The sequence below is a fragment of the Eucalyptus grandis genome, chromosome 6 (genome assembly GCF_016545825.1).
Source record: "Eucalyptus grandis isolate ANBG69807.140 chromosome 6, ASM1654582v1, whole genome shotgun sequence".
Classification (NCBI taxonomy): Eukaryota; Viridiplantae; Streptophyta; class Magnoliopsida; order Myrtales; family Myrtaceae; genus Eucalyptus; species Eucalyptus grandis.
Window position 1 is genome coordinate 33,593,025 of NC_052617.1, and position 23,070 is coordinate 33,616,094.

Here is a 23,070-nt window from a genome sequence, read left to right on the forward strand (position 1 = left end):
TATTGACAACAGTAGGCTCGGTAAGTAAATTAGTTGCTTCTAATTATTTCAAATATTGCTCTAGGATTACAAATTGTAACAATATAATTACATATATAAACTAACCATTATCTACTCAGAGAAAAAAAAATTGAATTATCTATTTACATATAATAAGTATTTGATTAATTATAGACATACACAAGACGATTTCTTACAATTGACTGCATAAAGTGATTTTCCCCGCTAGATCGTAGATAGCATGAGAATTCTCGGATTATCATTATCTTAAGATCTCACATTTCGAATATCTCAACCTTATTTCTTTCCTCAGTCCTATCTCTCTCAGGAGTCACCCTTCCTGTTAAAAACACAGCACAAGACCGAGTCCGAATAGAATTGATTGCGGAGATTGAAGAAAAATCCCCACACAAACGTGTATAAATACAGTCAGTCCTCCATTGACGTCGAATCTCCGTTTGTCTTCTATAGTTTCGTCCAGATGGCGGGTGGTTTTGGCATCGAAAGTGACGGCGTCGCCAAAGATTATCCTAGGAAAGTCACAGCTTACGTTATCATCACATGCATTGCCGCCGCCATGGGTGGGTTGATATTCGGGGATATGACGTATTTCGGGTAGTGCTCTTATCAGCTCCTTCTCTCTTCTATCGTTCGCGTCGAAAACTCGGATTTTATCGTGACCAAGATTCTCTTTCGTAATTTATGCACTTAAGACGGCGTGACGTCCATGGCTCCATTCCTGATGAAGTTCTTTCCTACCGTGCACCGGAAGGAGGTATTGGACGATTCAACAAATTAATACTGCAAATTTGACAGCTTCATGCTGACAATGTTCACATCGTCGCTCTACTCGGCAGCACTCATGGCCTCATTCTGCGTATCCACAGTGACGAGGAGCTTGAGTCGGAGGTGGTCCATGATGTTAGGTGGCATAATCTTCCTTTGCGGTGCTCGCGTAAATGCTGTCGCTGAGGACATCGTTATGCTGATCATTGGCCGGATTCTACTTGGCATCGCAGTCGGCTTCGCAACTCAAGTAAAACTGCGCTATTCTTGTACCAAGTTTTCATTATTCACGTATCATATGTTACATGTATAAACATGCTTGCCGGTGTGTTTTTTACCCATTGTTTTCGCTAACCCAAATTCTTACTTAGAATTACTAGACTCCTACAAGATCTCTCTATAGGCCATTTTAAATCTACATTTAATATATTAAGTTCATTCAAAATTGCTATATTTTTTCTAAAAAGAAAGAACTAATCTGGTCAAATTATTGATTATCCTGCTGCTGTCCCTGCAGAGTCGAGAGGTTTAGTTTAACCATGCTTCCTTTCAAGTAAACGAAATAAGAATTATGAACAAAGTAACAGTTTGAGCCGATTTTCTCCATATCTGGATGAAGAGATTTGATGATAATTACTGCAGACTTTCAGTTGCATGTAATATTTATATGGGCTTTAATCAACCGTGATTGCATAATTGGAATTATGTGTTACTTTTGAGATTGCAATAAAATCAACCTAAATGAACATGTTGGTTGTAATCGAAATTTACACTCCGTTCCACTCTGTGTTATAGATGGTGCCATACAAGCACCGCGGCTCGCTCAACGTGCTCTTCCAGTTGTCCATCACGGTGGGCATCCTGTGCGCAAACGTGATCAACTACTTCACCCAGAATATGGCCAATGGTGAAGGGTGGCGCATGAGCCTCAGCGGCGCGACGGTCCCTGCCCTCGACATCAGCATCTCGGCCTTCTTCCTCCCTAACACCCCCAACTCCATCCTCGAGAAGGACAATCCACAAAGGCGCGAGAGATGCTCCACCGCATCTGGGGGGTCTCTGACTGCGAGGTGGAGGCTGAGTTCAATGACATCATGGAAGTAAGCGAGGCATCCAAGACTCTGAAGGACCCATGGAGCAACCTCTTAGCAAAGAGGAAGTGCCGGCCACACCTGATCATGTCGGTGCTCATTCTAATATTCCAGCAGCTTACCGGGATCAACGTGGTCATGTTTGCGAGCCAGTCCTGTTCATCACCATCGGGTTCGGGAATGATGCATCGCTCATGTCTGCGGTTATCCCTAGTGGAGTCAATGTGGCCGCAACATTCATCTCGGTGTATGGGACTGACAAGTGGGGACATCGCCATCTCTTCATCTGAGATGGAGGGTTGATGCTCATCTTGTAGGTACACAAACATCTTTAGACTCATTACACTCTTTACTTTACTAGATATCTTTAAGTATCCACTCCTTATTTACTCACCCAACCATATGTCGATCTTTAATGAAGTGTCAATACAACTCTTTAGACCATCTTGGTGTTTGATGTTCCTCTACGTTTCTAGTCGCAAATGTCCAATCCCTATCTTTTGCAAAAAAATTAACCGTTTGTGATTGCAGAGGTGGTAGTGGCGTCCCTGATCGGCTGGAAGTTCGGCGTGACGAGCCAAGTGGACAACCTCCCTGGGTGGTACGCAATCCTTGTGGTGATCTGTATTTGCATCTTGTGGGGGCCGCTGGGGTGGATGGTGCCGAGTGAGATATTCCCTCTAGAGATCCGGTCGGCCGCTCAGAGCATTGTTGTCTGCATCAACATGTTCTTCACCTTCCTGATCACGCAGATCTTCCTCACTGTGCTTTGCCACATGAAGTTCGGCCTCTTCATCTTCTTTGCCTTCTTCATCGTCCTCATAACCACCTTCATCTACTTCTTCGTGTCTGAGACGAAGAACATCCCCATCGAGGAGATGTCCCAAGTCTGGGAGGATCATTGGTACAAGAAGAAGTGCGTGATCGTAGATGGACCGTCATATTCTAGAATGCTTGGGGAGCAAGTTCTTGAATTTAGGCAAGTGGTAAATATCTAAATCTCATAATTGCCCAAATCTAAGCCATTAATGAAGATGGTGAGTCATTAGCTTAGGTGGCCTTAAGAAGATTACGTGATGATGGCCAAAAGATTTGACTTGGAAGAGAAGTTAGTGATCAAGTATAAGCACCTCATTTTTTCACTAAAGTTTTGCGATTATTGGTTTTCTTTATCTTCGTAAATTTGTTCCTTGGGTTTAATGCTGATAATCATTAAGAGTACTTTAGTTGAGCCTGTGAATTTGATAGAAATAGATATTTATCCTTGACATCTATGAAATTTAGTATTCATGTGAGATGAACATAAGGTATGATCAATCAAGTACCCTTTTTCCTGCGAGGATCACATGAGCGCTGCGCATAATTGTCCTTTTTCATGGTTGAAGAGTTGGATAATTCTAAACTGATTGAATTAATTGAAATATTCATTATTCTTTTGTGGGTGCTTGAAGATTGAATTGTTAGAACTATAACCATATTATGAATTTACATGAATCAATTTGTCCATGGAGATGGTCCTAAATGCCACAGAGTAAGATTAATGATGTGTATTACTTTCATAGTTTCACTAACCACGAGCCTCCGTTGGGGGAAAATATAAAATAAGATTAGTTGGAAAAATAAGGCACAATAATTTCTCATATTGAAGACGGCTGTCATGGGAAGTGAACTAGTTGCTCCTAATTATATTCAAATATTGCTCTAGAATATAATAACATATATGAACTGATTACTTTTTACTCAGAGAAAAAAAAAATATTAAATTTATTTTGTATATATACTCATAAAAAGTATTTGATTAATTATAGACATATACAAGACGATTTCTTATCGTTCATTGTATAAAGTTATCCTACTTGTAAAGACGGATCGTAATTAGGATGAGAATTCTCGGATTATGATTATCTTATAAAGATCTTGGAGTCCATCGCAGTTACTACACATTTGTGTCTTCTCTAGTTTCATCGAGATGGCAGGTGGTTTCGGCACTCGAAAGCAGTGCCGTCCCCAAGCATTATCCTGGGTTCATGGCTTACGTTCTCATCACATGCATTGCCGTCGCCATGAGCGGGTTAGTATTCAGATACGACATTGGCATTTCGTATAATACTCTTATCTTTCTTATCAGCCTATTCTCTCTTCTGTTGTCCATGTTAAAACTTCAGATTTTATTGCGACTAAGACTCTCTCTTGTAATTTATTTATCAGGCGGCATGACGTCCATGGCTCCATTCTTGAAGAGGTTCTTCCCTACTGTGTGCCGGAAGTGAGGAGGAATAGGTAGAGGGTATAAGATAGAATTGGCCATAATTTTGGTGTCCGATATTTAGGTGGGCGATTTTAGTAGCGAGTGGTTAGGACATATACATAATACCAACTGAATGGGACTCTAGCACCACTTTTTTTTTAAAGCATATTTTGTTGAATGTGAAATGTAAATGGACCATTGTTTAACAAATACCTTAAGCCCAACATGGCTGCAATGAAAGTTTTGGACTCTAAATCAGAGCTAAAGCATGTCTTCCCTTCAAAAGGTACAAGAGATGGCAAAGGGGAATTGATAACATCAGCTGTGTCATTCGTTGGTAAAATTTTGGAGAAAATCATGATAGGTTGAAGATGCTAGGGATTCGATCGGATCTTCTCCAAAATCCATTAATAGATCATCCGAAATCTTTACTCAAGTTGGCTCTTCTTCTCCTTCCAACCTTGTTACTGAAACATTTCCAATTCCAATCTCTAATATCCATTCACTAACTTCCAACACATTCGACCAAAAAAGTAAAATAAAAAATCCAACACCAAAATATTGGATCTTACCAAGAATCCAACAATCGTATGTTTCTTCTTAATTGGAATACTTCAAAAGATTGCCATAGGCTTGATCTATTAATTGATGCATTAACTGTTTCTTCCCAGGATTATTGTCCAAAAAGTCCTATACTTATTGTACTTTTGCTAATTTAATCATAAATATTTCAATTTTTACCAATTGAGTTAGAAATATTTTTGCCTTTTGCCAATTGTGTTCATCAAGCTAATTTTGGCCGGAATTTGCTAATGTGAATGTTAGCGGTTCCATATGACAGGGTTGGTGTTGATATAAATAATTTTTAATAAACTTTTAAATTGAGGTTAGCAAGGGTGTGCAACTCTTGCCTAAATCTAGGCAAGGCTAACCTCGCTAGCTAAGGGCAAGTATGTCCTCACTTATGGCCACAATGGCCTTCTAGGTGAGGTTTGTGGGCAAGGCTAGGCTGAGGTTTGCAATGGTCTCATCCATATCCAAGTGAGGGCTGTGACCCTTGACCAGTGGCTGCCTATCCAACAAGGGCTTGACGACTCTCGTCGCCATAGTTGGAAAAAAAAAAATAGAGAAAAAAAGCAAAAAAAGTGAAAAAAAAATAAAAGTTTGAAAAATATTAAGCTTTTATAAATTGTCCATACTTGCGCCGACCATACCACGTAAGATGGCTATTGTCCATAGCAGCAAATTCTGGCAAAAATTGGCAACATGTAAAAATGTTTAAGACTCAATTAGGAAAATTGAAAATGTTTAGGATTGAATTAGTAAAAAATAAATAAGTTTAGAACTTTTTGGACATTTTTCACGTTTCTCCCTTTTGCCACCGGCTATCACTGGTAAAATTTGCCTAGAATCTCCACCAGTGGAAAAGTCTTACCAGTTCCCCCATGGCCATGCACAAAAAACAATCTGCCTTTTCAATTTTCCACAGAATCTATGACAGCATCCAAAATAGTTCTATGTTCATCATTCATTGGTTGTATGCACTGGGAATGCTGACTCTAAGGTTCATTCATATCACAAGACAACTCTTCTCTTAATAATCTACTACTTACATTCTCTAACAGTGACATGTCAACCATAGGAAGTTTAAAACTCTACAAGTGAAGTTGCATTTAGATTGAATATTTTTTCATGCTTAAATAAAACATGATTCTCAAGATGCTCCTGATGTTCCTCATTCTCTGTACAATATCTTCTCCCCGTTTATCACCATGACACTCAGACAACTTAAATGGGTCACCAACAATAGAATACTTTTCTAAAATGCTTGATGCCATTCTCTAAAATCACCAAGTAAACCTAAGGTATAACATGCAGATTACTGCGTGGACTGCACAAAATCTTGACAGTTTGACAATTTAATGTCATAAAAAATTGCTTGCAACTCCAACGATATTCAATAACATTCTCATATAACATAAATCACCTGAGTTATGATGCACATGCACAGTTCTACCAATCCATTGGCCTTGCTTTGTCCATGTCCAAATCTTTCCATAATGATTCCAGATCCTTTTTTTGGGAAATCAGGATACGTTAACTCCCGTGCATTTGAAAAGTTCTGATCAGTTTTCATCCACTACGGGAAAGTTATTTTGATAACATGAACTCTATTAAAGAATTTTTCAAGATTTTCTCCACTTTGATAGGTCACCTTATTCATGAATGGTAAATGCAGAGCTAACGGTCCACAGCAAGCTCTGTTTACTGAATGCGAAAGTGAAAAATACGCCAAATGGGTTGTTTAGCAGATGTATATCGACAATCTAAGTTTCTATTTCATTGAGTTTATTAGTTCTAGACTCTCCTGGTTTGAGTATTTGCCATAATATTAGCTTCCAAAATTGCTCTTATTCTATCTGGGCCTTTGTTAATATATTTAACCAACTTCCTTATTAATCTCGATGTCTTGCAACCATTCTATAACCATGCGAGCATTATATTGCAAAAACATAACAACTATCCAAGTGAACTTCTCCTTTATCCATTATCTCCTCTCCTATAGTTAGGAAAACCATTTGAATCAAAAGTTGTTTTGGCACAAAAGATTTTTGGAAATTGTTTCGAGCAATATCCTTTAATCAGACACGGTGAACCATGATTCAATGATCCACAAGCACCATGAGTCATGAACTTTGAAACACATTCATACGCAAATGGGCTATGGTTGTGGTTGTCGACCATTCATTGTCTGTTGCAACCAAAGCAAAATGTGAGCATGCGGCAGCCTGCGTTTCTCTGATTCGATTGTGTAGACAACTACAAGAAAAGAACGTTCAGATAGTAAGCTCTATTAATAGAATAAACCGTACTGCAATATTAAAAACTAAATGTACAATTATGCATTTCTTACCTGCGGTGACCGCCCCAAATCGTTGGCTTTCTTCTGAATCTGAAATCAAATGACCTAGTCTCATCTTGACTACTCTACTGAAAATATCATGCCTATCTTCAGGCTTTTGTCCCGGAGTTAAACCCAATGCGACATCAATATCAGCCCACCTTGCATTGCAAATGAATGTTATGAATAGGGTAGTACTCAGAAGGACCAACAAACCCTCGTTGCATCTTGATAATTTTGATTCACATATCCTGAACCAGCGGCAAATCTCGTAGGAAATATCATACGTTTTCAAATTGCATCTCCATCTGTATCAACCCTGAAAACTGCAAACCTGATATCTCTGTTGATTTCCGATCGTAGATTCTTGTGATATCTCCTGATGTATTCTAACTTTTCCTCCTCAATGGATGTAGAGGCATCAACACTATATATTGCTGAAACAATCTTCCAAAGCCCTCATAGCTTCGGTTTTGACCAGCTTTATGTATCTTTAATTGAAGGATAGCAAATTTATTTAAGTTATGATAAGTTTGGGAGGACTTATCATTCGAAACATTCTTTGCAGTATTTGAGGACTATTCTAGCAACTTAAATGAAACTGGAACTAAAAATTTTCCTTCAGGACAGTAATTAGCTTCAAAATTGTTAACTTAAGGGGTTATCCGTCAATAATATTGCAATTATGCAACGATTCTCTTGTAGTAGTCGTATCTGATAGCACCGATACTTGGTAACTGTTGTTCCTCGACAATTACAGTTCCCTCGAAACCTTCGTAACTTTTGTTCAACTTAGCGTTGGCGACTTCCCTTCACGATAGGAATTATGCTTCAAAATCCGTAGTTATATTGATTTTCCAATGAAATACTGTCTCTCCTCGAATAGTTAGAAGTGATTGTACCTATAATTTTAGCAATAATTCTTTAATGGAATCCTAGTAACTCTGGTTAAACATAAAAGTTAGTAACATTTTTTTATCATGAAGTGACTCGATAATTATCCGTTGTTTGGTCTTTCATTTGATTTTTCCCTCTATAATTCTCTTTCTTAGTGCGTTCCGCTTGAGGAAAAACTAAAGATTCAATGAAGGTATAGTTGGTTCTAACTTTGTTCAACTTTATAATTTGCTTCTTCTATATAGTCTCAAGAAAGTTAATTGATATATATATATATAATGATCAAGGGGCATGGATGCAGAAACCTAACTACCTCGAAGTCCATGACACACCTTGCAAGCTCCATAAATCAATTAAGTCAAGGCTTTTGGCATGTGCAGGTGCCTTGAATCTGAGGAGTTGACACGTAGTGAGCGAGATTTGAATGGATAACCCAAGTTGAAAATCGGCGTGAGATTTGAATGGATAACCCAAGTTGAAAAATTGGCGTGAGATTTGAATGGATAACCCAAATTGAAAATCGGCGTGAGATTTGAATGGATAACCCAAGTTGAAGATCCACCAACGCCTCACCTAACCATGCCAATCTCGAGGTGCAAAAGTTAAAATGGATCTTTAACACACTTCGGGTCCCCTTGGTTCATGTAAATGGACTTTTTACAAGATTAGCATACAAGATTATTGTCAAATTATCTCAGGGTACAAAATCAAAAACTTCGTGGGGTCAAAACTAATCAATTAAAATAACCAGTACGTTAATGATCAAAAGCCAAGAATAAAAAAACGAAATCACTACTCATGTCATGATGAAAGATGGCTTCAGGAAACAAAACTTTCCCTAAGTGGAGCAAATGCTAGAAAAGTCTAACGAGCATTATAGTCCAAGTTTTTCACCGAACTCTCTTATCCTTGGAGATAAACATTAGGTCAAAACGTGGGAAAGAAATACATAGCGAAAGAGATAACTACATCTAGGTAGTCGCCAAATTTGAAAGTCATGTAGTTCTATGATACAAACTGTGGAAATCTTTTCCCAACTCCTGAGACAATCGAGTGGAGTTAGACGTCGTGCGACCCCCCGAACATCCCACATCAACAAAGCAAAGCCCCGGAATGGCCGACCGACACAACTCGAAAGGCCGAGGGGGGTCGGAGACACACTCAGTCGGAAAAACAAGGTGCCGTGGACCACCCCTCATGTTCTGCACAGCAAGCAAGACACGTAATCGACGCGAGACAACGGGCGCAATAATAAGTCCCAATAGTCGGAAACCAAAGGCGACATACCCTCCCTCGGACCTTGTGCTGCGCAATCATTCTGTCCGATCAAGAAGTCAATCGCGTAACAAGAAGCAATTAGTACGCAAAAGAGAAGCAGTGAAGCCATGCTTGAGCCCCCAAGATGGAGTGAACTTTTGGGACAGGCTTTAGAGTATGTATTCAATAAAGTTTTTGAGCTTTTCGAGACTTTATCATGTTGTGTTATCTGATTCTAGAAGTCTGAATTTGCATCGTGATTCCCGCAAAATTGTATATTCATTTTAAAATGTATCATTTCTCTCTACAAAGCTATCCACACTCCCTTTTTTAATAATATGTTTAGGGATGATTGTACAATGTTTCTCTTATTTCACACCCATTTTAATCGTAGTCTGTGAAATACTATTAGTAACCCTCTATTGTCCTAATCTCTCTCTCTCATCACGTCGGCGTGGATGACCTCAACCCAATTATGTTGCCATTGATGTCATGGCTAGGGGTAAGCAAAAGTCCAAACCAATCTAATTTTTCTTGCCCGTATAGGCTCATGCCGAGATTTTGTGCTTGTCCTTTTTTTTCCCAGCAAATTCATGCCTTCGAGCCTGAGAGGCCGGAAAAGGCCCGGATCAGCCAATATTGTTTTTTTAATAAAAATCTGACAAATATAAACTATGAAAATATACTAGTATGATCGAAACACTTTAATAAAGTCTTATATAAGTTAAAAAAAGAAAAAAAGAAGAAGATAATTTAGATCAAGTAAACGAGCAATAATGTGCCGATATGGGTTGAATTCCAAAAAGTGGCCGAAAACAGTAAAAAAAAAAAGTGAATTTTGAGACCGAAAGTATAATAACTAATTCCCCCCCGGGGGCTCCTCTTTTCCCCCTAAAAAAGGTGGGCGAGGCTTGAACCAGCTTGAGCCGACCGGTTTTGTTCGGTCGGGTACTTCTCTGGTATGAACGGTCCAGGCCTGAAAACGCCTTGGCTAGGACAGTACTCAACCCTAGCGATGACCTAGAATCAAAGTCACAGATGCGACGGATGACTTTGTCGACATTGTTATTGGCGGTGAAGATCTTGGATCGAGGTGCTCAATGGCTGTATTTGCCATTGCTACGACGCCCCCCGAACAACATCTAGGGTGTGTGTAACAGTAACTTGACAGTAGGGTTTTCTGAGAAGCATTCCATCGGGGAGAAGAAATTCTAGTCAATCAAGCTTTGCACACAGCACAGTTGAGGGAGTAAAATTGTATTTAAGAAAGTAGAGGACACAGTGTGGCAAAACACACTGAAAACTTCGGGTATATGCTCTCAACATCTCCTCCCTACAATTTTCACCGCTGTTGATGCTTCTCTATACAATATGTTTCCACCGGGAAAAGCTCGGGAGTCCTTGGTGTGATTTGGTCGTGGACCAAACCTCCTTGAAGTTTGGATAAGTGTTGTGGTTGTTGCTCCGAGGGAGGAAAGAGCTCTCATTCAGTTCCCAGGTTGGATACGACAGTGGTGAAGTTTCACCGAAACGGACAAGGTTTAACCTAAGAAGCAACTCAAAGTCAAGCACCTAAAAGCAGGGGCGAGCAGTGACGCGAACTAGGGACAGCAGCAGAGGCCACCAAGTCTTCTCTCCCCCCCTCTCTCTTCATAACTTCTCTCATACTGTCAGAAACTCTGTTGACGTAAAGTTTTTAGGTACAACCTTCATGATGCTGTCCCAGAAAGATTTGTGCACGTTGCCGGGATATTCGGCGTTTAGTTTCTGATTTTTGACTTTTATCTGTCAAGATATTAGTTTTTTTTAGTTTAGTTGCTTTTCATACCTTTTTCGTGATTTAACATATGATAATATTTAAATAACAAATTACGTATTTATTTAATGATAATTTCTGAAATAGCTGGCTTTAATTCAAATTTTCTAGACTTCTATTTGTCTCTCCAGTCGTATATTTACACATTTTAATCTTTTTTTTTGGTAAAGTACGCATTTTAATCTTTTAAGTCTATTTTTGTATAAAATATATAAACTTGTACTTAAGTAATATATTTACTTTTCGTCAAAGTTCCATTAGATAATTTTCAGCAATAACAATATCATTGTCATTGCATTTAAGTCATGTGGGCACCATATTAACGTTATTTGCTTTTTGGCATCCATAATAGTTTTCATTGTCAGAACTTTAATAGAGAGTAAATGTGTATATAATTATAAGTTTGAGATTTTTGGTTTTATAAAAAAGAAAAGTTTAGGCAAGATATGTCTCAGCTCGCATAGTTTAGAGTTTTTTGTGGCTTTTACTTTTTAACCAAAGCTTGGTGCTTGTTCCATCCCATTTTTGACCTATAATCTTGAGTTGACCATATTATTTCTTCCGTGTCACACTTTATCATGCGTTTGAAACTTAAAAATTTCAATTCATATGTGGGGCCAACTCTTGATCTAAGCTTATTTCTTACATTTATTTTCTTCTTTTTGTTTGGATTCTTTTTACTTTTTGTTTTCTTTTCCCATTTAGAACAAAACCGGTGTCCCTCTTATGACAAAAAAAAAGTAATTTGTTTGGCAAATAGTCAACTAATTATTGTAATAATGAGTTGCATATTTCTTCTTTTATTTTTTATTTTTATTTTGTACCTGGAAAGCATTATTATAAAAATGACATAGGTACAAGGTTGTCCCTCTACTAGTTTTAATGAATGCATCTGGTTCAACCATTACTCTTTTATATGTCATTTCATAATAGTTTGTGAATTGTAATTGATCAACTTCTTTACAATCCAAACTTTTTAATTAAAACATTGAATAAATCAAAATACTAAAGTTAAATGAAAGATAAGCGGTCAAAATACACAAATTATAACATAATGATACATAATAATTTTTTTGTTTACCAAATGCATTCATTGAAACTGTAGATGATTATTTATACCCTTACTTGTGTTTAGGACATTTTTATAATAATGGTTTCCTATAACAAAATAAAAATAAGAAAGATACAACTCTTCAACTGGATGACTAGTTGGCAATCCGCCAAATAAATAATTTTTCTTTTGGAAAAAGATGTACATCGGTTTTGTCCTAAATGGGAAAAATAACAAAAAAAAAAAAAAAAGAAAGATAAGAAAGAAGCTTAAATCAAGAGTAGGGCCCACATTTGACCTTACTATTTATTATGTGGGTAGAATTGTGATCAAAATTGATAAGTTCCAAAAGCATGCTAAAGTGGGACGATGATGTGATCAATTCAATATGGTAGATAATATATGTAGTCAAAAATGGGTTAAAAATCCTTGAGCCTTTTTATATAATACTTAATGCGTTTCGGATAAATTCAAATGTGGCTTTAATTATTGGAATGTTTGAAGCTCATCGAAGCATTTTCTCGAGCTAGACACATGTTGCTTGATTAGCCATAAAGCCAGACGCTTAAGTAGCCGCAAACTTTGGGGATTCATATACATCGACTATAATTACTACCCAATTAAGCAGTTAGTATGGCCCACGAACACTCTTGCTTTTCGTCGTGACGAGCTATGTTTGGCTTCAAGCCAAGGCTCTTGCTCAATTCTGACTCAATCGAGCGCATTTCCCTTGCGGTCAAGTAGTTCATTTAAGACAAATTTTGGTGCATTAGACGGCACATCATCATTCTTTAGTAGCCAGAGAGACTGAGCTGGCGGGAGGGAATTGATGGAATGATCTTCCGTGCATTTTTATGCGACGAGAATGAGGACTCAAAGGGACCACAACGCGAAGGATAGAGTTGAGAGTCAGTGTCCTTTAGGCTCAATTATCGGCTATGATGATTGCATTCAAAAGCTAAGCGTGGAAATTATTGGAAAAATACAAATATTGGCAATGCGATACTGTTTATTGTGATCGGATATATTACACGAAAATAATAAAACTGAGAAAGTGGCAATAAATTAACACTGATAAAGGCAGCTAGCGGATGGAGCGAACGGCTTATTGTCTAAATTTGTGCTGGGCATTAACTCAGGAAGTCCTCAGGCCATCTTCTTGAAGAGATGCAGTCTCGGAAACGAGGAGATGCTTTGAGAACGAGAGTTCCTTTGCCTGGTGCGATGAGGCAAGATAGAGACGCGAGTGGAGCCTTTGTGGAATCTCGCCCGAATTAGCTTGGCCGGTTGCCATAGTCATTCGACTATGCCCTGTGTCATGTGGAAAAATCGAACAGATTGTAACAGAATTAAGCAGGAGGTGAGGTACGGTTAATTAAATCTTCTTAAGGCGATTAGTTCTTAGTAATAGTAATAAGCAATTTCACGAACTACACCTCCCACTCCCAAGATACAACACTACAAATCTGTTTGAATTAGCACTATAAAAATAAAACTTTATTAGATACTTTTCGATACCGGCACACTTATAGAAAAAAATTGAAGAGAAATTTCACTCTATTCACTATACTCTCTATGTCCATATATAGGCTCTATCTTTTATTCTTCTCTCTTAACTCTTCTCTCTTCTATCGAATGAAGAATTGTTTAATTCCATTTATAGAGTTTGAATGGACATGAAGTGAATAAACACATGAACTAAAAAGATATATGAAGTCAAGAGATAAATGAACTTAACAGATATGTGTATTGAAAAGATTCATGAAATTAAGAGATACATGAATTGAAGAAATTCATGAACTTAATATACACGTGAAGTAAAGAGATTCATGAACTTTAGATATCAAAGAACATAATAAATTCATACACGGAAGAGACAATGTCTCTTTTTTCTTTTTGGTCGGTGACATGTCTGTTTTACTCACGTACGTAACCCATAGTTACAACAAAAACCACTCAAAGTGGTCGGACATAGTCCAAGTCTAAGTTAGAACAAACAGAGGATACGCAGTAAGTGTAGAGAGAGAGAGAGAGAGAGAGAGAGAGAGAGAGATGACAGCAGGGGTCAGGTTGCAGCAACGACGGGTCAATGATGAAGGAGCGCGAGTGAAGGGGCCTGGCGATGAGGAGCAAGTCGACTCGAAGAGGACGCTGGAGGCTGATGTGGAGGAGCGGAGAGAGTTACGGTTCTAGGAATTTGTTTATAAATTCTCATAAAGCATAGTCACCGACTTACCTCATAGTTGCAGAGAATCTCAATCCTTTGAAAACATCATCATGTTGGGTCATGGCTTGTCTGAAAACCAGAGTTAGAAAGTACAACAACGCTTTGAAACTTCTATATAACTTTAGAAAAATAGGTTCATTTGATTTTCCAATGTTAAACTCATCTGTAGATTTCTACTCACATAACCATCTAGAAGCTTGAAAAATAGTTAACAAGTTTTGTAGGCATACAATAATATACGATATAATCGCAATATCATCCCCTAGTCAGCATCATTACAACACCTGACATTGCTAATACACTTTGTCATCTATCGAAGGATTCGATAACTTCAAATGTCAGAGATTCTCTCGCCAAAACATGAAAAAGAGGAAAAATCACGTGTCTCCGACCTCGAAGGTTAATTTGGCACAGCTACATTTCGTATTTGCAAGTCATTCATGCACACAAATCCATAACGAGAAAGTGCTTGACAATTTACAGCAGAACACCAGCAAAAGTCAATAAAATTAGACGTCTCATGTCCCGAAGCCAAAAAAGAGGCAACTGAACTGCGGTACGTACTCTTTCCATGCGGGTGCTTTTCCCGAAATTCGAACGTGACAACGGGCATTTAAAAATCCATGAAATTTTCAACAAAAGGTTGGATTTATATCAGTTTGGTCGGTGGACCACAGAGGTACAATTTGTCAAATCGAATTGCTTTCTTAAATTCAATTTCTTACAGGTGTCGCGTGTTTTTATTTTTATTTTTTATTATCAGATCTCACATGAAAGTTGTAGAGAGGGATCGAAAAGATGATTTGCCAGATCTGTTTAACAACGCGTTTGTTACCAACGTCTTCTCCATGTGAGACCCTCATGCTTTTAATTGCATTTGATTATCTTTCTTGTTTTCCTGAAGGAGCAATAATGCTCTCCGACTCTTATTTTAGATTCTTCTTAATGAAATCTGATTAAGATTGGAAGTTGAATGATGTACATGCAAAACTAATTGGAGATGATGGTACATGTTGGAGATAATTAAGTTGACTATCGAGAATATTTTCTTTTATTAGAGATAATTAGAATATTTCTATTGATTTTCTATATCTCTTAATATTGTGCATATATCTCCCTTCCATATATATATATATGTATGTATGTATGTAACTTTAGATAGTCATCTCATAAAACTTATAAATATGTTGTGATGTACTTATAATTAATTTCTATTTGTTGGGGCTAACAATACAACTTATAGGGGTGAATAGGTTGTTTGGGAACTTTAAAAAATATTTACGGAAGATAACGAATTAAACTTCAAATAACGGCATAAATAGATTGTAGAAATCAAGTGCACTTGTTGCTAATGAACAAATAGTGATGAAAATGAACAGATGATGTTAATAGTGAAGAGATAAAAGATAGCACAAAGAGATTTATAGTAGTTTGGCTTATAATCAAACCTTCATTTACTCTCTATTTTTATTTTTATTTTTTTATTTGTCGGAATCTGCTCTCTATAGTTAACAATCACAACAAGGCTGGATTTCATTAGTGGTCTCCTAGAGAAGTTATAATTAGCAAGTACCGTGTTTCCAATAAATCATACTATTAGGACTCATGTACTACCATCATTCTTGTATACTTCCTTTTATCACTAATTACAAACACTAGAACCACATAGACGTTGACTTTAGGAATACATAGCACCTAACAACAAAAACAAGTAAAGAAGAATACTTAAGGCATGTGACTAGTTTTGTTCATTTTCACCCAAGACAACTATTTCTCTTGGACTTAACATATAGCCATCCATCCTTAGATGACCGTTCCCCTTTAAATTCCTCAAGTAGTCATTATCCTACCATTGCCAGCAGTAGAAAGTCTCTTGAAATCGTTAAAATGGCTCTTTGACATCGGCAGTATCTCTCCGATGATGGGAGTTTCCCAGAACAATATAAGTATACTTTTGTTAGAGTCTATCTCTCGCTCATTATTGTTGGAACTGTTCTTGATCAACTCTAGTGCTCCTTTCTGGGTTCAAACCTTGAAGATAACTTTAGACACCATATTGAGGTTGAAAAGAGGACATAACATGTCTTCAACCTCTATGATGTCAGCAGCTACTCGTGCCAACAATTTGCTACTCCTGATAACGATCCCACTGATCTATTTTCTAGTCATTCCAAGCATATGAGCAATTATAGCTCTAACAAGTCGTTCATCTTCATAGTTTCTTCAAGTTTTACTGAACATCCTTGTTTTAGGCTTGTTCACCATCACCAAGGTCCATCTAACTATTCACCTTATCTTGGTCTTTCCAAGCCATCACAACCATCCCTGTTCTACTTGGCTTATTCACCCTCGTCAAGGTTCTTCCATATGTTCACTTTGTCTAAAGATCCTTCCAGTTTATAGATATCTCGACACCCAATATCTCGTTCATCCTCGATATTAGCAGTAGTTTCTCGATATCGGCAGAGCACTCTTGGTAGTGGTAGAGCATTCCTCATATCAAAATCACCCAATACTGATTGTGACATTATCTAGATATTGGCTTGGGCATATATTATGTAGTATACTCAACCGATACACACATTAGTCATCATTGATTATTTTGTCACTGTCAAAACAACGTTGGGGATTTTTCCAATACTATTTTCCATTATCCTTGTCTATCCACAGAAGTGTCAAGTGACAAAGTCAAACCACGATTCATGATGTCTCTAGTTTGTCTCGTGGTTGCCCTTACTCTCCACAGCTTATATTTATATGTGGCCAAGCAAGCCCTAAGGACAAGTGAAAAGCTCCCTCCCTCTCTCAATCTCTCCCCACTACACAGCCTTGTCTCTATCTATCCTAGTGAATCTACATCAGTAAACCACTTTTGGAACACTACTTGGGAGCCAATGTTGTCTAGGAAAGCTAGTTGCAATTCCCATGGTCAGGACTCCTATTATTTCCTTGGGTGGGAGGAGTACAAGAAAAATCCCTACGATGAAGTTAAAAACTCATCTGGAATCATCCAGATGGGACTCGCAGAAAATCAGGTGTGGTTGTTAACGTCTTTTTTCATCCATCTTGTGGATTTTAAAATCAGATAACATTAGTAAGATAAGGTATGATTTTCATTGTCACCTTTAAAAAATCTATCTTTTTCCTGATATACTGGACAAATGATGTTTGGTTATACATCATCACGACGAGCGTCTCATAATAATTATATGTTATCGGAGATTTTTTTTTGTTTTTTCGGCTTCCACAATCTAAAAGGTCTGATTTTCTTCAATGGTCGATACAAATTCAAACTACACTCGCCGATAATAAGTAGGATCTGTTTTCGGACTGTGCTATCGGCCTAAGTTCAGCCAGCTAAAATGAACTAGAAATTACTTTTCCATTTTGGTCTATCCATTTCAATTTTCATAAGCACTCCAGTGTGATGGCACGACCCTTTCAATTTATGAGCAACATCATTTCCATTCTTCTAGTACACTTTCAATTGTATGAATTTTTTCCATGTATACAAAATGCTTTTCCATTTTGGTCTATCCATTTCGATTTTTATAAGCGCTCTAGTGTCATGGCACAACCCTTTCAATTTATGAGCAACATCATTTCCATTCTTCTAGTACACTTTCAATTGTATGAATTTTTTCAATTGACTGGCGTTATGTAAAACATTCTGTTTTTTTTATTTTATTTTGTCCAACCTGTCTGTCACATTAGTCTTTGTTATCTTTCAAAGGATAAAAAGCATGCATGGTACTATGGCAGTCTCGATGTCATCATTCCCTTGTAGAAGATGAATGTCCGAGCTCACAAGAAAAGGTGATCGATCACTGTGGGACTTTACAAACAATTGATTGTTCCCACAATAAACCAAGCACCAACAAAGTTTTTTGGTGGGTCGAATTGAGAATGTCACAGATCAATAATTTGTGAACTTTCCCACAGAAAAAGAGAGAGAAAAGAACGGAGGAAAAAACCCATAATTCTCTCTAGATTCTGGCAAAAGAAAAAGAAAAAGAGAAAGTCTTATTTTTCCTGAATATTATCTGCCAAATGTGTATTGATCCAGGGAAGTGGTTCATCTTTGCACAGCTCTCTCTGGATCTTGTGGAGTCATGGCTTGAGCGCAACCCAGAAGCAACTGAATTCACCAATGGAGGAACTACTTTTAGAGATATTGCACTCTTCCAAGATTATCACGGCCTTCCCGCTTTCAAGAATGTAATGATCATTTTCGACTCTGTTGATAAAGGTTGTCGAATAAAAAAACAGTCTTTTAAACTTCTGCGCGCGCACATTGTCGTGCATCTAGCGCGAGAATAATTGGTTAAAATGAGAACACATCGTAATGTTGAGGAATGATATTTGGCTCCTCTCTGGACGGAATTTAGGCAGCTTCTACCAATTATATAAATTGCAACTTTACCGATCAGCTTGGCCTTTTCCTTCTCTTTCTCGATCTGTATTTTGATCTCATCACAGCTAATCACAGGAGCGGGCTGACTTATAAAGGCTCGTGTTTGGCTGTGCAGGCCCTGGCGGGTTTCATGTCGAGAATAAGAGAGAACAAGGTTTCATTCGATCCAGACAAGCTGGTTCTCACTGCGGGCACAACTTCGGCGAATGAGATTCTCATGTTTTGCCTTGCCGAACCTGGTGATGCTTTTCTTGTTCCGACCCCGTATTATCCTGGGTAATCTTAAGCATCCCTCGCTTTCTCATCGTTCCATTTCAAGCACGTTATTATGTTCAGAGTTTTGTTCAGATATAGTACAATCGTTTACTCTCATTTTACAGCTATAACAGAATGCTAGTCAACGATTGTCTAAAAAATAAAGCAGATATTGTTTGTGTAGATATTCACTCTAATAGGCCAAGTTATAAACTCACTTCAAGAAATTATGCAGAGACTGGGCTTGAATCTAGCTTATGATTTGTGCATTGCTGATGGGTTTGACTCAGATTAGAGTCTCCCATAATTTTCTACAAAATATTTGTAATTGCGTCATGCACTAAGGTCTTCTAATAGATCGACTTTATTTGACAAACAACATTGCAAGAATCATATCGACTAATTGTGAGTCCATCTGTTTCGTGGAAAATCAACAATTTAGAAAATATTTTCCTTATTTTAGTCATTTCTATCTCTTCGATAAATGAATCACTAGAAAAATGTTCTTGGTGATGAATAAAAATTTAAGCTAGAACTTTAAGTTGATATTACAAACATTTGCTTTTAACTCATTTCTTTTGGTGACATAAACGATCAAAATTCAAACTTTATTTTTTTGGCAAATTATGTATTTTTTTTAAGCTGAAATGTTGGCACACTTTTGAGGAAGACAATCTTGTCTGCACACAATCTATACGGTGGATTGGGTGATCTCAGCTAGTTCCATCGATGATTGACTGAGTCTGAACAAGGTTTTCCCATTTGAAACATGTTCGTCAATTTTTTTCTTAATATGGATAGTTGCTCCTTTTCTTGATGTCTTGCCTTGACGTTTTTGTTGTTGACAGATTCGACAGAGACCTCAAATGGCGAACCGGAGTTGAAATCATCCCCATACACCGCTCGAGCTCGAACGGCTTCAAGATCACCGAGTCCGCCATGGAAGAAGCTTTCGACCATGCCCAAAACCAGCTGAATCGAACGGTGAAAGGCCTCTTGATCACCAACCCTTCCAACCCGCTCGGCACCACGATGACCCGCCACGAGCTCAGCCAAATCATACACTTCGCGAACGCCAAAAACGTCCACGTCATCAGCGACGAGATCTACTCGGGAACCGTCTTCGACTCACCCAGCTTCGTCAGCATCGTCGATCTCGCCTTGCAGCATGAGAACTCGCACAACGGGGACGACCTGTCGAGCCGCATCCACATGGTCTACAGCCTCTCCAAGGATCTCGGCCTGCCCGGCTTCCGTGCTGGGGCGATCTACTCGAACAACGAGGCGGTCGTCTCGGCGGCGACCAAGATGTCAAGCTTCGGCCTCGTCTCATCGCAGACTCAACACCTTCTCTCAAGCATGCTGTCCGACGAGAAGTTCGTGCAGAAATATTTAAGCGAGAACAGGACGAGGATCAAGACCAGGAAGCAAATGCTCGTTTCCGGTTTGAAAGATTTAGGAATCGAGTGTCTGAATAGTAATGCCGGTTTATTTTGTTGGGTCAACATGAGGAAGTTTCTAAAGTCAAACACTTTCGAGGCCGAGATGGAGTTATGGAGGAGATTGATCTATGAGGTGGGGTGGAACGTCTCGCCCGGTTCGAGCTTTCACTGCGTTGAACCAGGTTGGTTCAGGATGTGCTTCGCCAACATGGACGAGAGGACACTGGCCGTAGCCATGCGACGTATCGGGGTCTTCGTTGACGCCATGCGTGCAGAGAGAATCAAGGGCACGAAACCTCAGTTTGGCCTGAGAGGGAGGAAAAAATCGGCTTGCCCTTGCTCTGTTCTCTGAGTTTTGAAATGATCGAGCAGAAGGAGATTTGATCTACATGGAGTGGTCGAGAAGAGATGATTTAGATGGATCGTTTGAATTAAATTGGACTTTCGCTAGATTGTCGACATAGATTGGATGTTGTGTATTTGGTAATTGGGAATTATATTTTTAAGGTAACAGCAAACACCTCTGTTTTGCTGGTCTGTGCGACGTTTGAGTTGCTACATCCTAGTCAATTATTGTGCTTTATTGGACTCTGTTAACCATACAATGCAACCAATCCTCGAACCAACAGGCTTCCCACCAAATCCTTCTCTCTGCCTTTTTCTTTTCTCTCCATCTTCTTCTTCAACCTTGGGGAAGATTTGAGCTAATCTCACCCTTCCCTCACTCTTTTGTTGATTTCATTTGTGTTTTATTGTTCTTTTCTTGTCTTTTCTTCTCTCGTGATTTAAGTTTGAGAGTTCTTTTCTCCCGATCTAGTTCTCAATTTGAGAGTTTGAACTCTTTCGATCTTATTCCAAATCTAGGTGCTATCTTCTTTCAATCTAGATCTTGGAAGTTTAATTGATATGCTTTTGGGAATTCGATACTCCTTTGCTATGTTTGTCTATGGGTTCTCTACCTACAGCTTTAATTACGATTGCATGAATTTGGCGTCTCGTTGAATCATGAAAATTTGCTCCTTTCATATGTTAGATCCGTGTTTGTTCAATCTATTTTAATTTTCTTTGTACGGCGATGGTGTAAATGCAGTCGAATCTAAGCACACATCGCCAACTCTTTTTTGATCTCATGGATGCGAGGTCCATTGCTTTGAACAAATCTCTCCTTCAACTTGTCCCACATTCCTTTGCTTCTTTTGCGTATGCCATGCTTCCTTGTAGACTCCTGTGAGGGAGTTGAAAATTAACGAAACTATCATTGAATTGCTAATGCCCTAGGCATTACATTCAGGTATTGTTAGAGTTGGCTTCTACACTGATCCATCCAAACCTGAGCTTATGCTTTGCCTGCAATGCATGTCTCATTGCCTTTGACCATGTTGCAGAGTTATCCCGAGTCAACATACATGAAATCAGTACATTTCCAAGATTGCTGAAGGTGTTGAGATAATATGGTGAGGAAAGGTCAATCACCTTCTTTGTAGATGCTTCCATAGCCATATCTAAACAATGCAAGTCAAATTGTCTAGTGTGTTTAAGCTTCATGGCTTTGATAATATGTGAGATTTTATAAAACCAATGTCAATTGTTCTAAAAAGATTAATTTGTTAGATGAATATGTGGTTTATTATTTAAATATTCTAATAATGATATTTTGTAAGATCATTGTCAACTTTTTCAAAAACTTAAGTTGTTAGATGAATGTGTAATTTATTATTTAAATATTCTAACAAAAGTGAGATTTTGTGTTATCACAATCAATTATTTTAAAAACTTTGGTAGATAAGTACGTTACATATTATTCAAATATGTTAACACTCCTTCTCATGCTTAATCTAATATTTATGCTCAGTACTAAGCATGTAAATATTTAATTAAGGAGGCAAATGGAGTTCGAAAAGATTCGAACTCAAGACATCCAACTCTAATACCATTTGAAAATGCATAATTTTCTTATATTGCTCAATGTATAATACAAATATTTATACAACATACTTCTTAACGAAAAAGGGAAAGAGAAGAACTACCAAACATGTCTTACTAATAATAAAAGATAGGGTTAACATCAAGAAAAACCCTAAACTTGTACTTTTGCAAAAAATTTACTATAAACTGATTAGTTGACAATAAAAAACTAGTACATCCGTGATAAAATTATTTAAAACTGATATTTTGAGTACAAAAAAACCAAACTGGTACATTAATAATAAATTTACCATCAATCAGTTTTCGTTAAATTAGATTAATACTACAAAATTATAAATTAGTATACATGTGATAAAATAGTGAAATCGCAAATTGGTATATCTATTAACTGTTACATGTAATTTAATTTAGTAATTTGATTGTAAAATTTAACAGAAACTAACAAATGCTAAATTTTTCATGAATGTACTAGTTTGAGGGGGTTTTTGTAGTTAAAAAATTAATTTTTGTGGTAAGTTTCCATAGGTTTACTAGTTTGAGATTTTTTGTGATATTAACCTTAAAAAATTTACTAAATATTATGCTAACAAAAAACAAAAAGTAAATCCTAACTAATAATACGAGATACACTAAATATTAGAAAAACAGAATATAAATCTTTAGCAAAATATCTGCGATAGAAACAAAGTACTTTGATAATATTTTGACACGTCTCGCCCGTACTCCAGAACCCACATAGCTAACAAAGCTTGACTTAA

At 37.7% G+C, this 23,070-nt stretch overlaps 1 protein-coding gene and 1 pseudogene across 1 annotated transcript; both read left to right on the forward strand.

The window, feature by feature from the left end:
- The first annotated feature begins 481 nt into the window (after positions 1-481).
- LOC104451822 lies at positions 482-13,326 on the forward strand (annotated as a pseudogene).
- A 4,999-nt stretch (positions 13,327-18,325) lies between these two features.
- LOC104449230 (1-aminocyclopropane-1-carboxylate synthase 3) lies at positions 18,326-20,897 on the forward strand. Its single transcript, XM_039314512.1, has 3 exons — positions 18,326-18,493; positions 18,664-18,965; positions 19,793-20,897. The coding sequence occupies exons 1-3, from the start codon at positions 18,326-18,328 to the stop codon at positions 20,736-20,738; spliced, it is 1,416 nt and encodes a 471-aa protein (XP_039170446.1). The 3' UTR covers positions 20,739-20,897.
- Positions 20,898-23,070: the final 2,173 nt, after the last annotated feature.

Excerpts from the sequence above, each read along its gene's own strand:
- LOC104449230 (XM_039314512.1), top strand. The coding sequence starts at position 18,326 with ATGTGTATTGATCCAGGGAAGTGGTTCATCTTTGCACAGCTCTCTCTG. Across the intron at positions 18,494-18,663 it reads GCCTTCCCGCTTTCAAGAAT|GCAGCTTCTACCAATTATAT; the intron begins GTAATGATCATT and ends GACGGAATTTAG. Across the intron at positions 18,966-19,792 it reads CCGACCCCGTATTATCCTGG|ATTCGACAGAGACCTCAAAT; the intron begins GTAATCTTAAGC and ends TGTTGTTGACAG.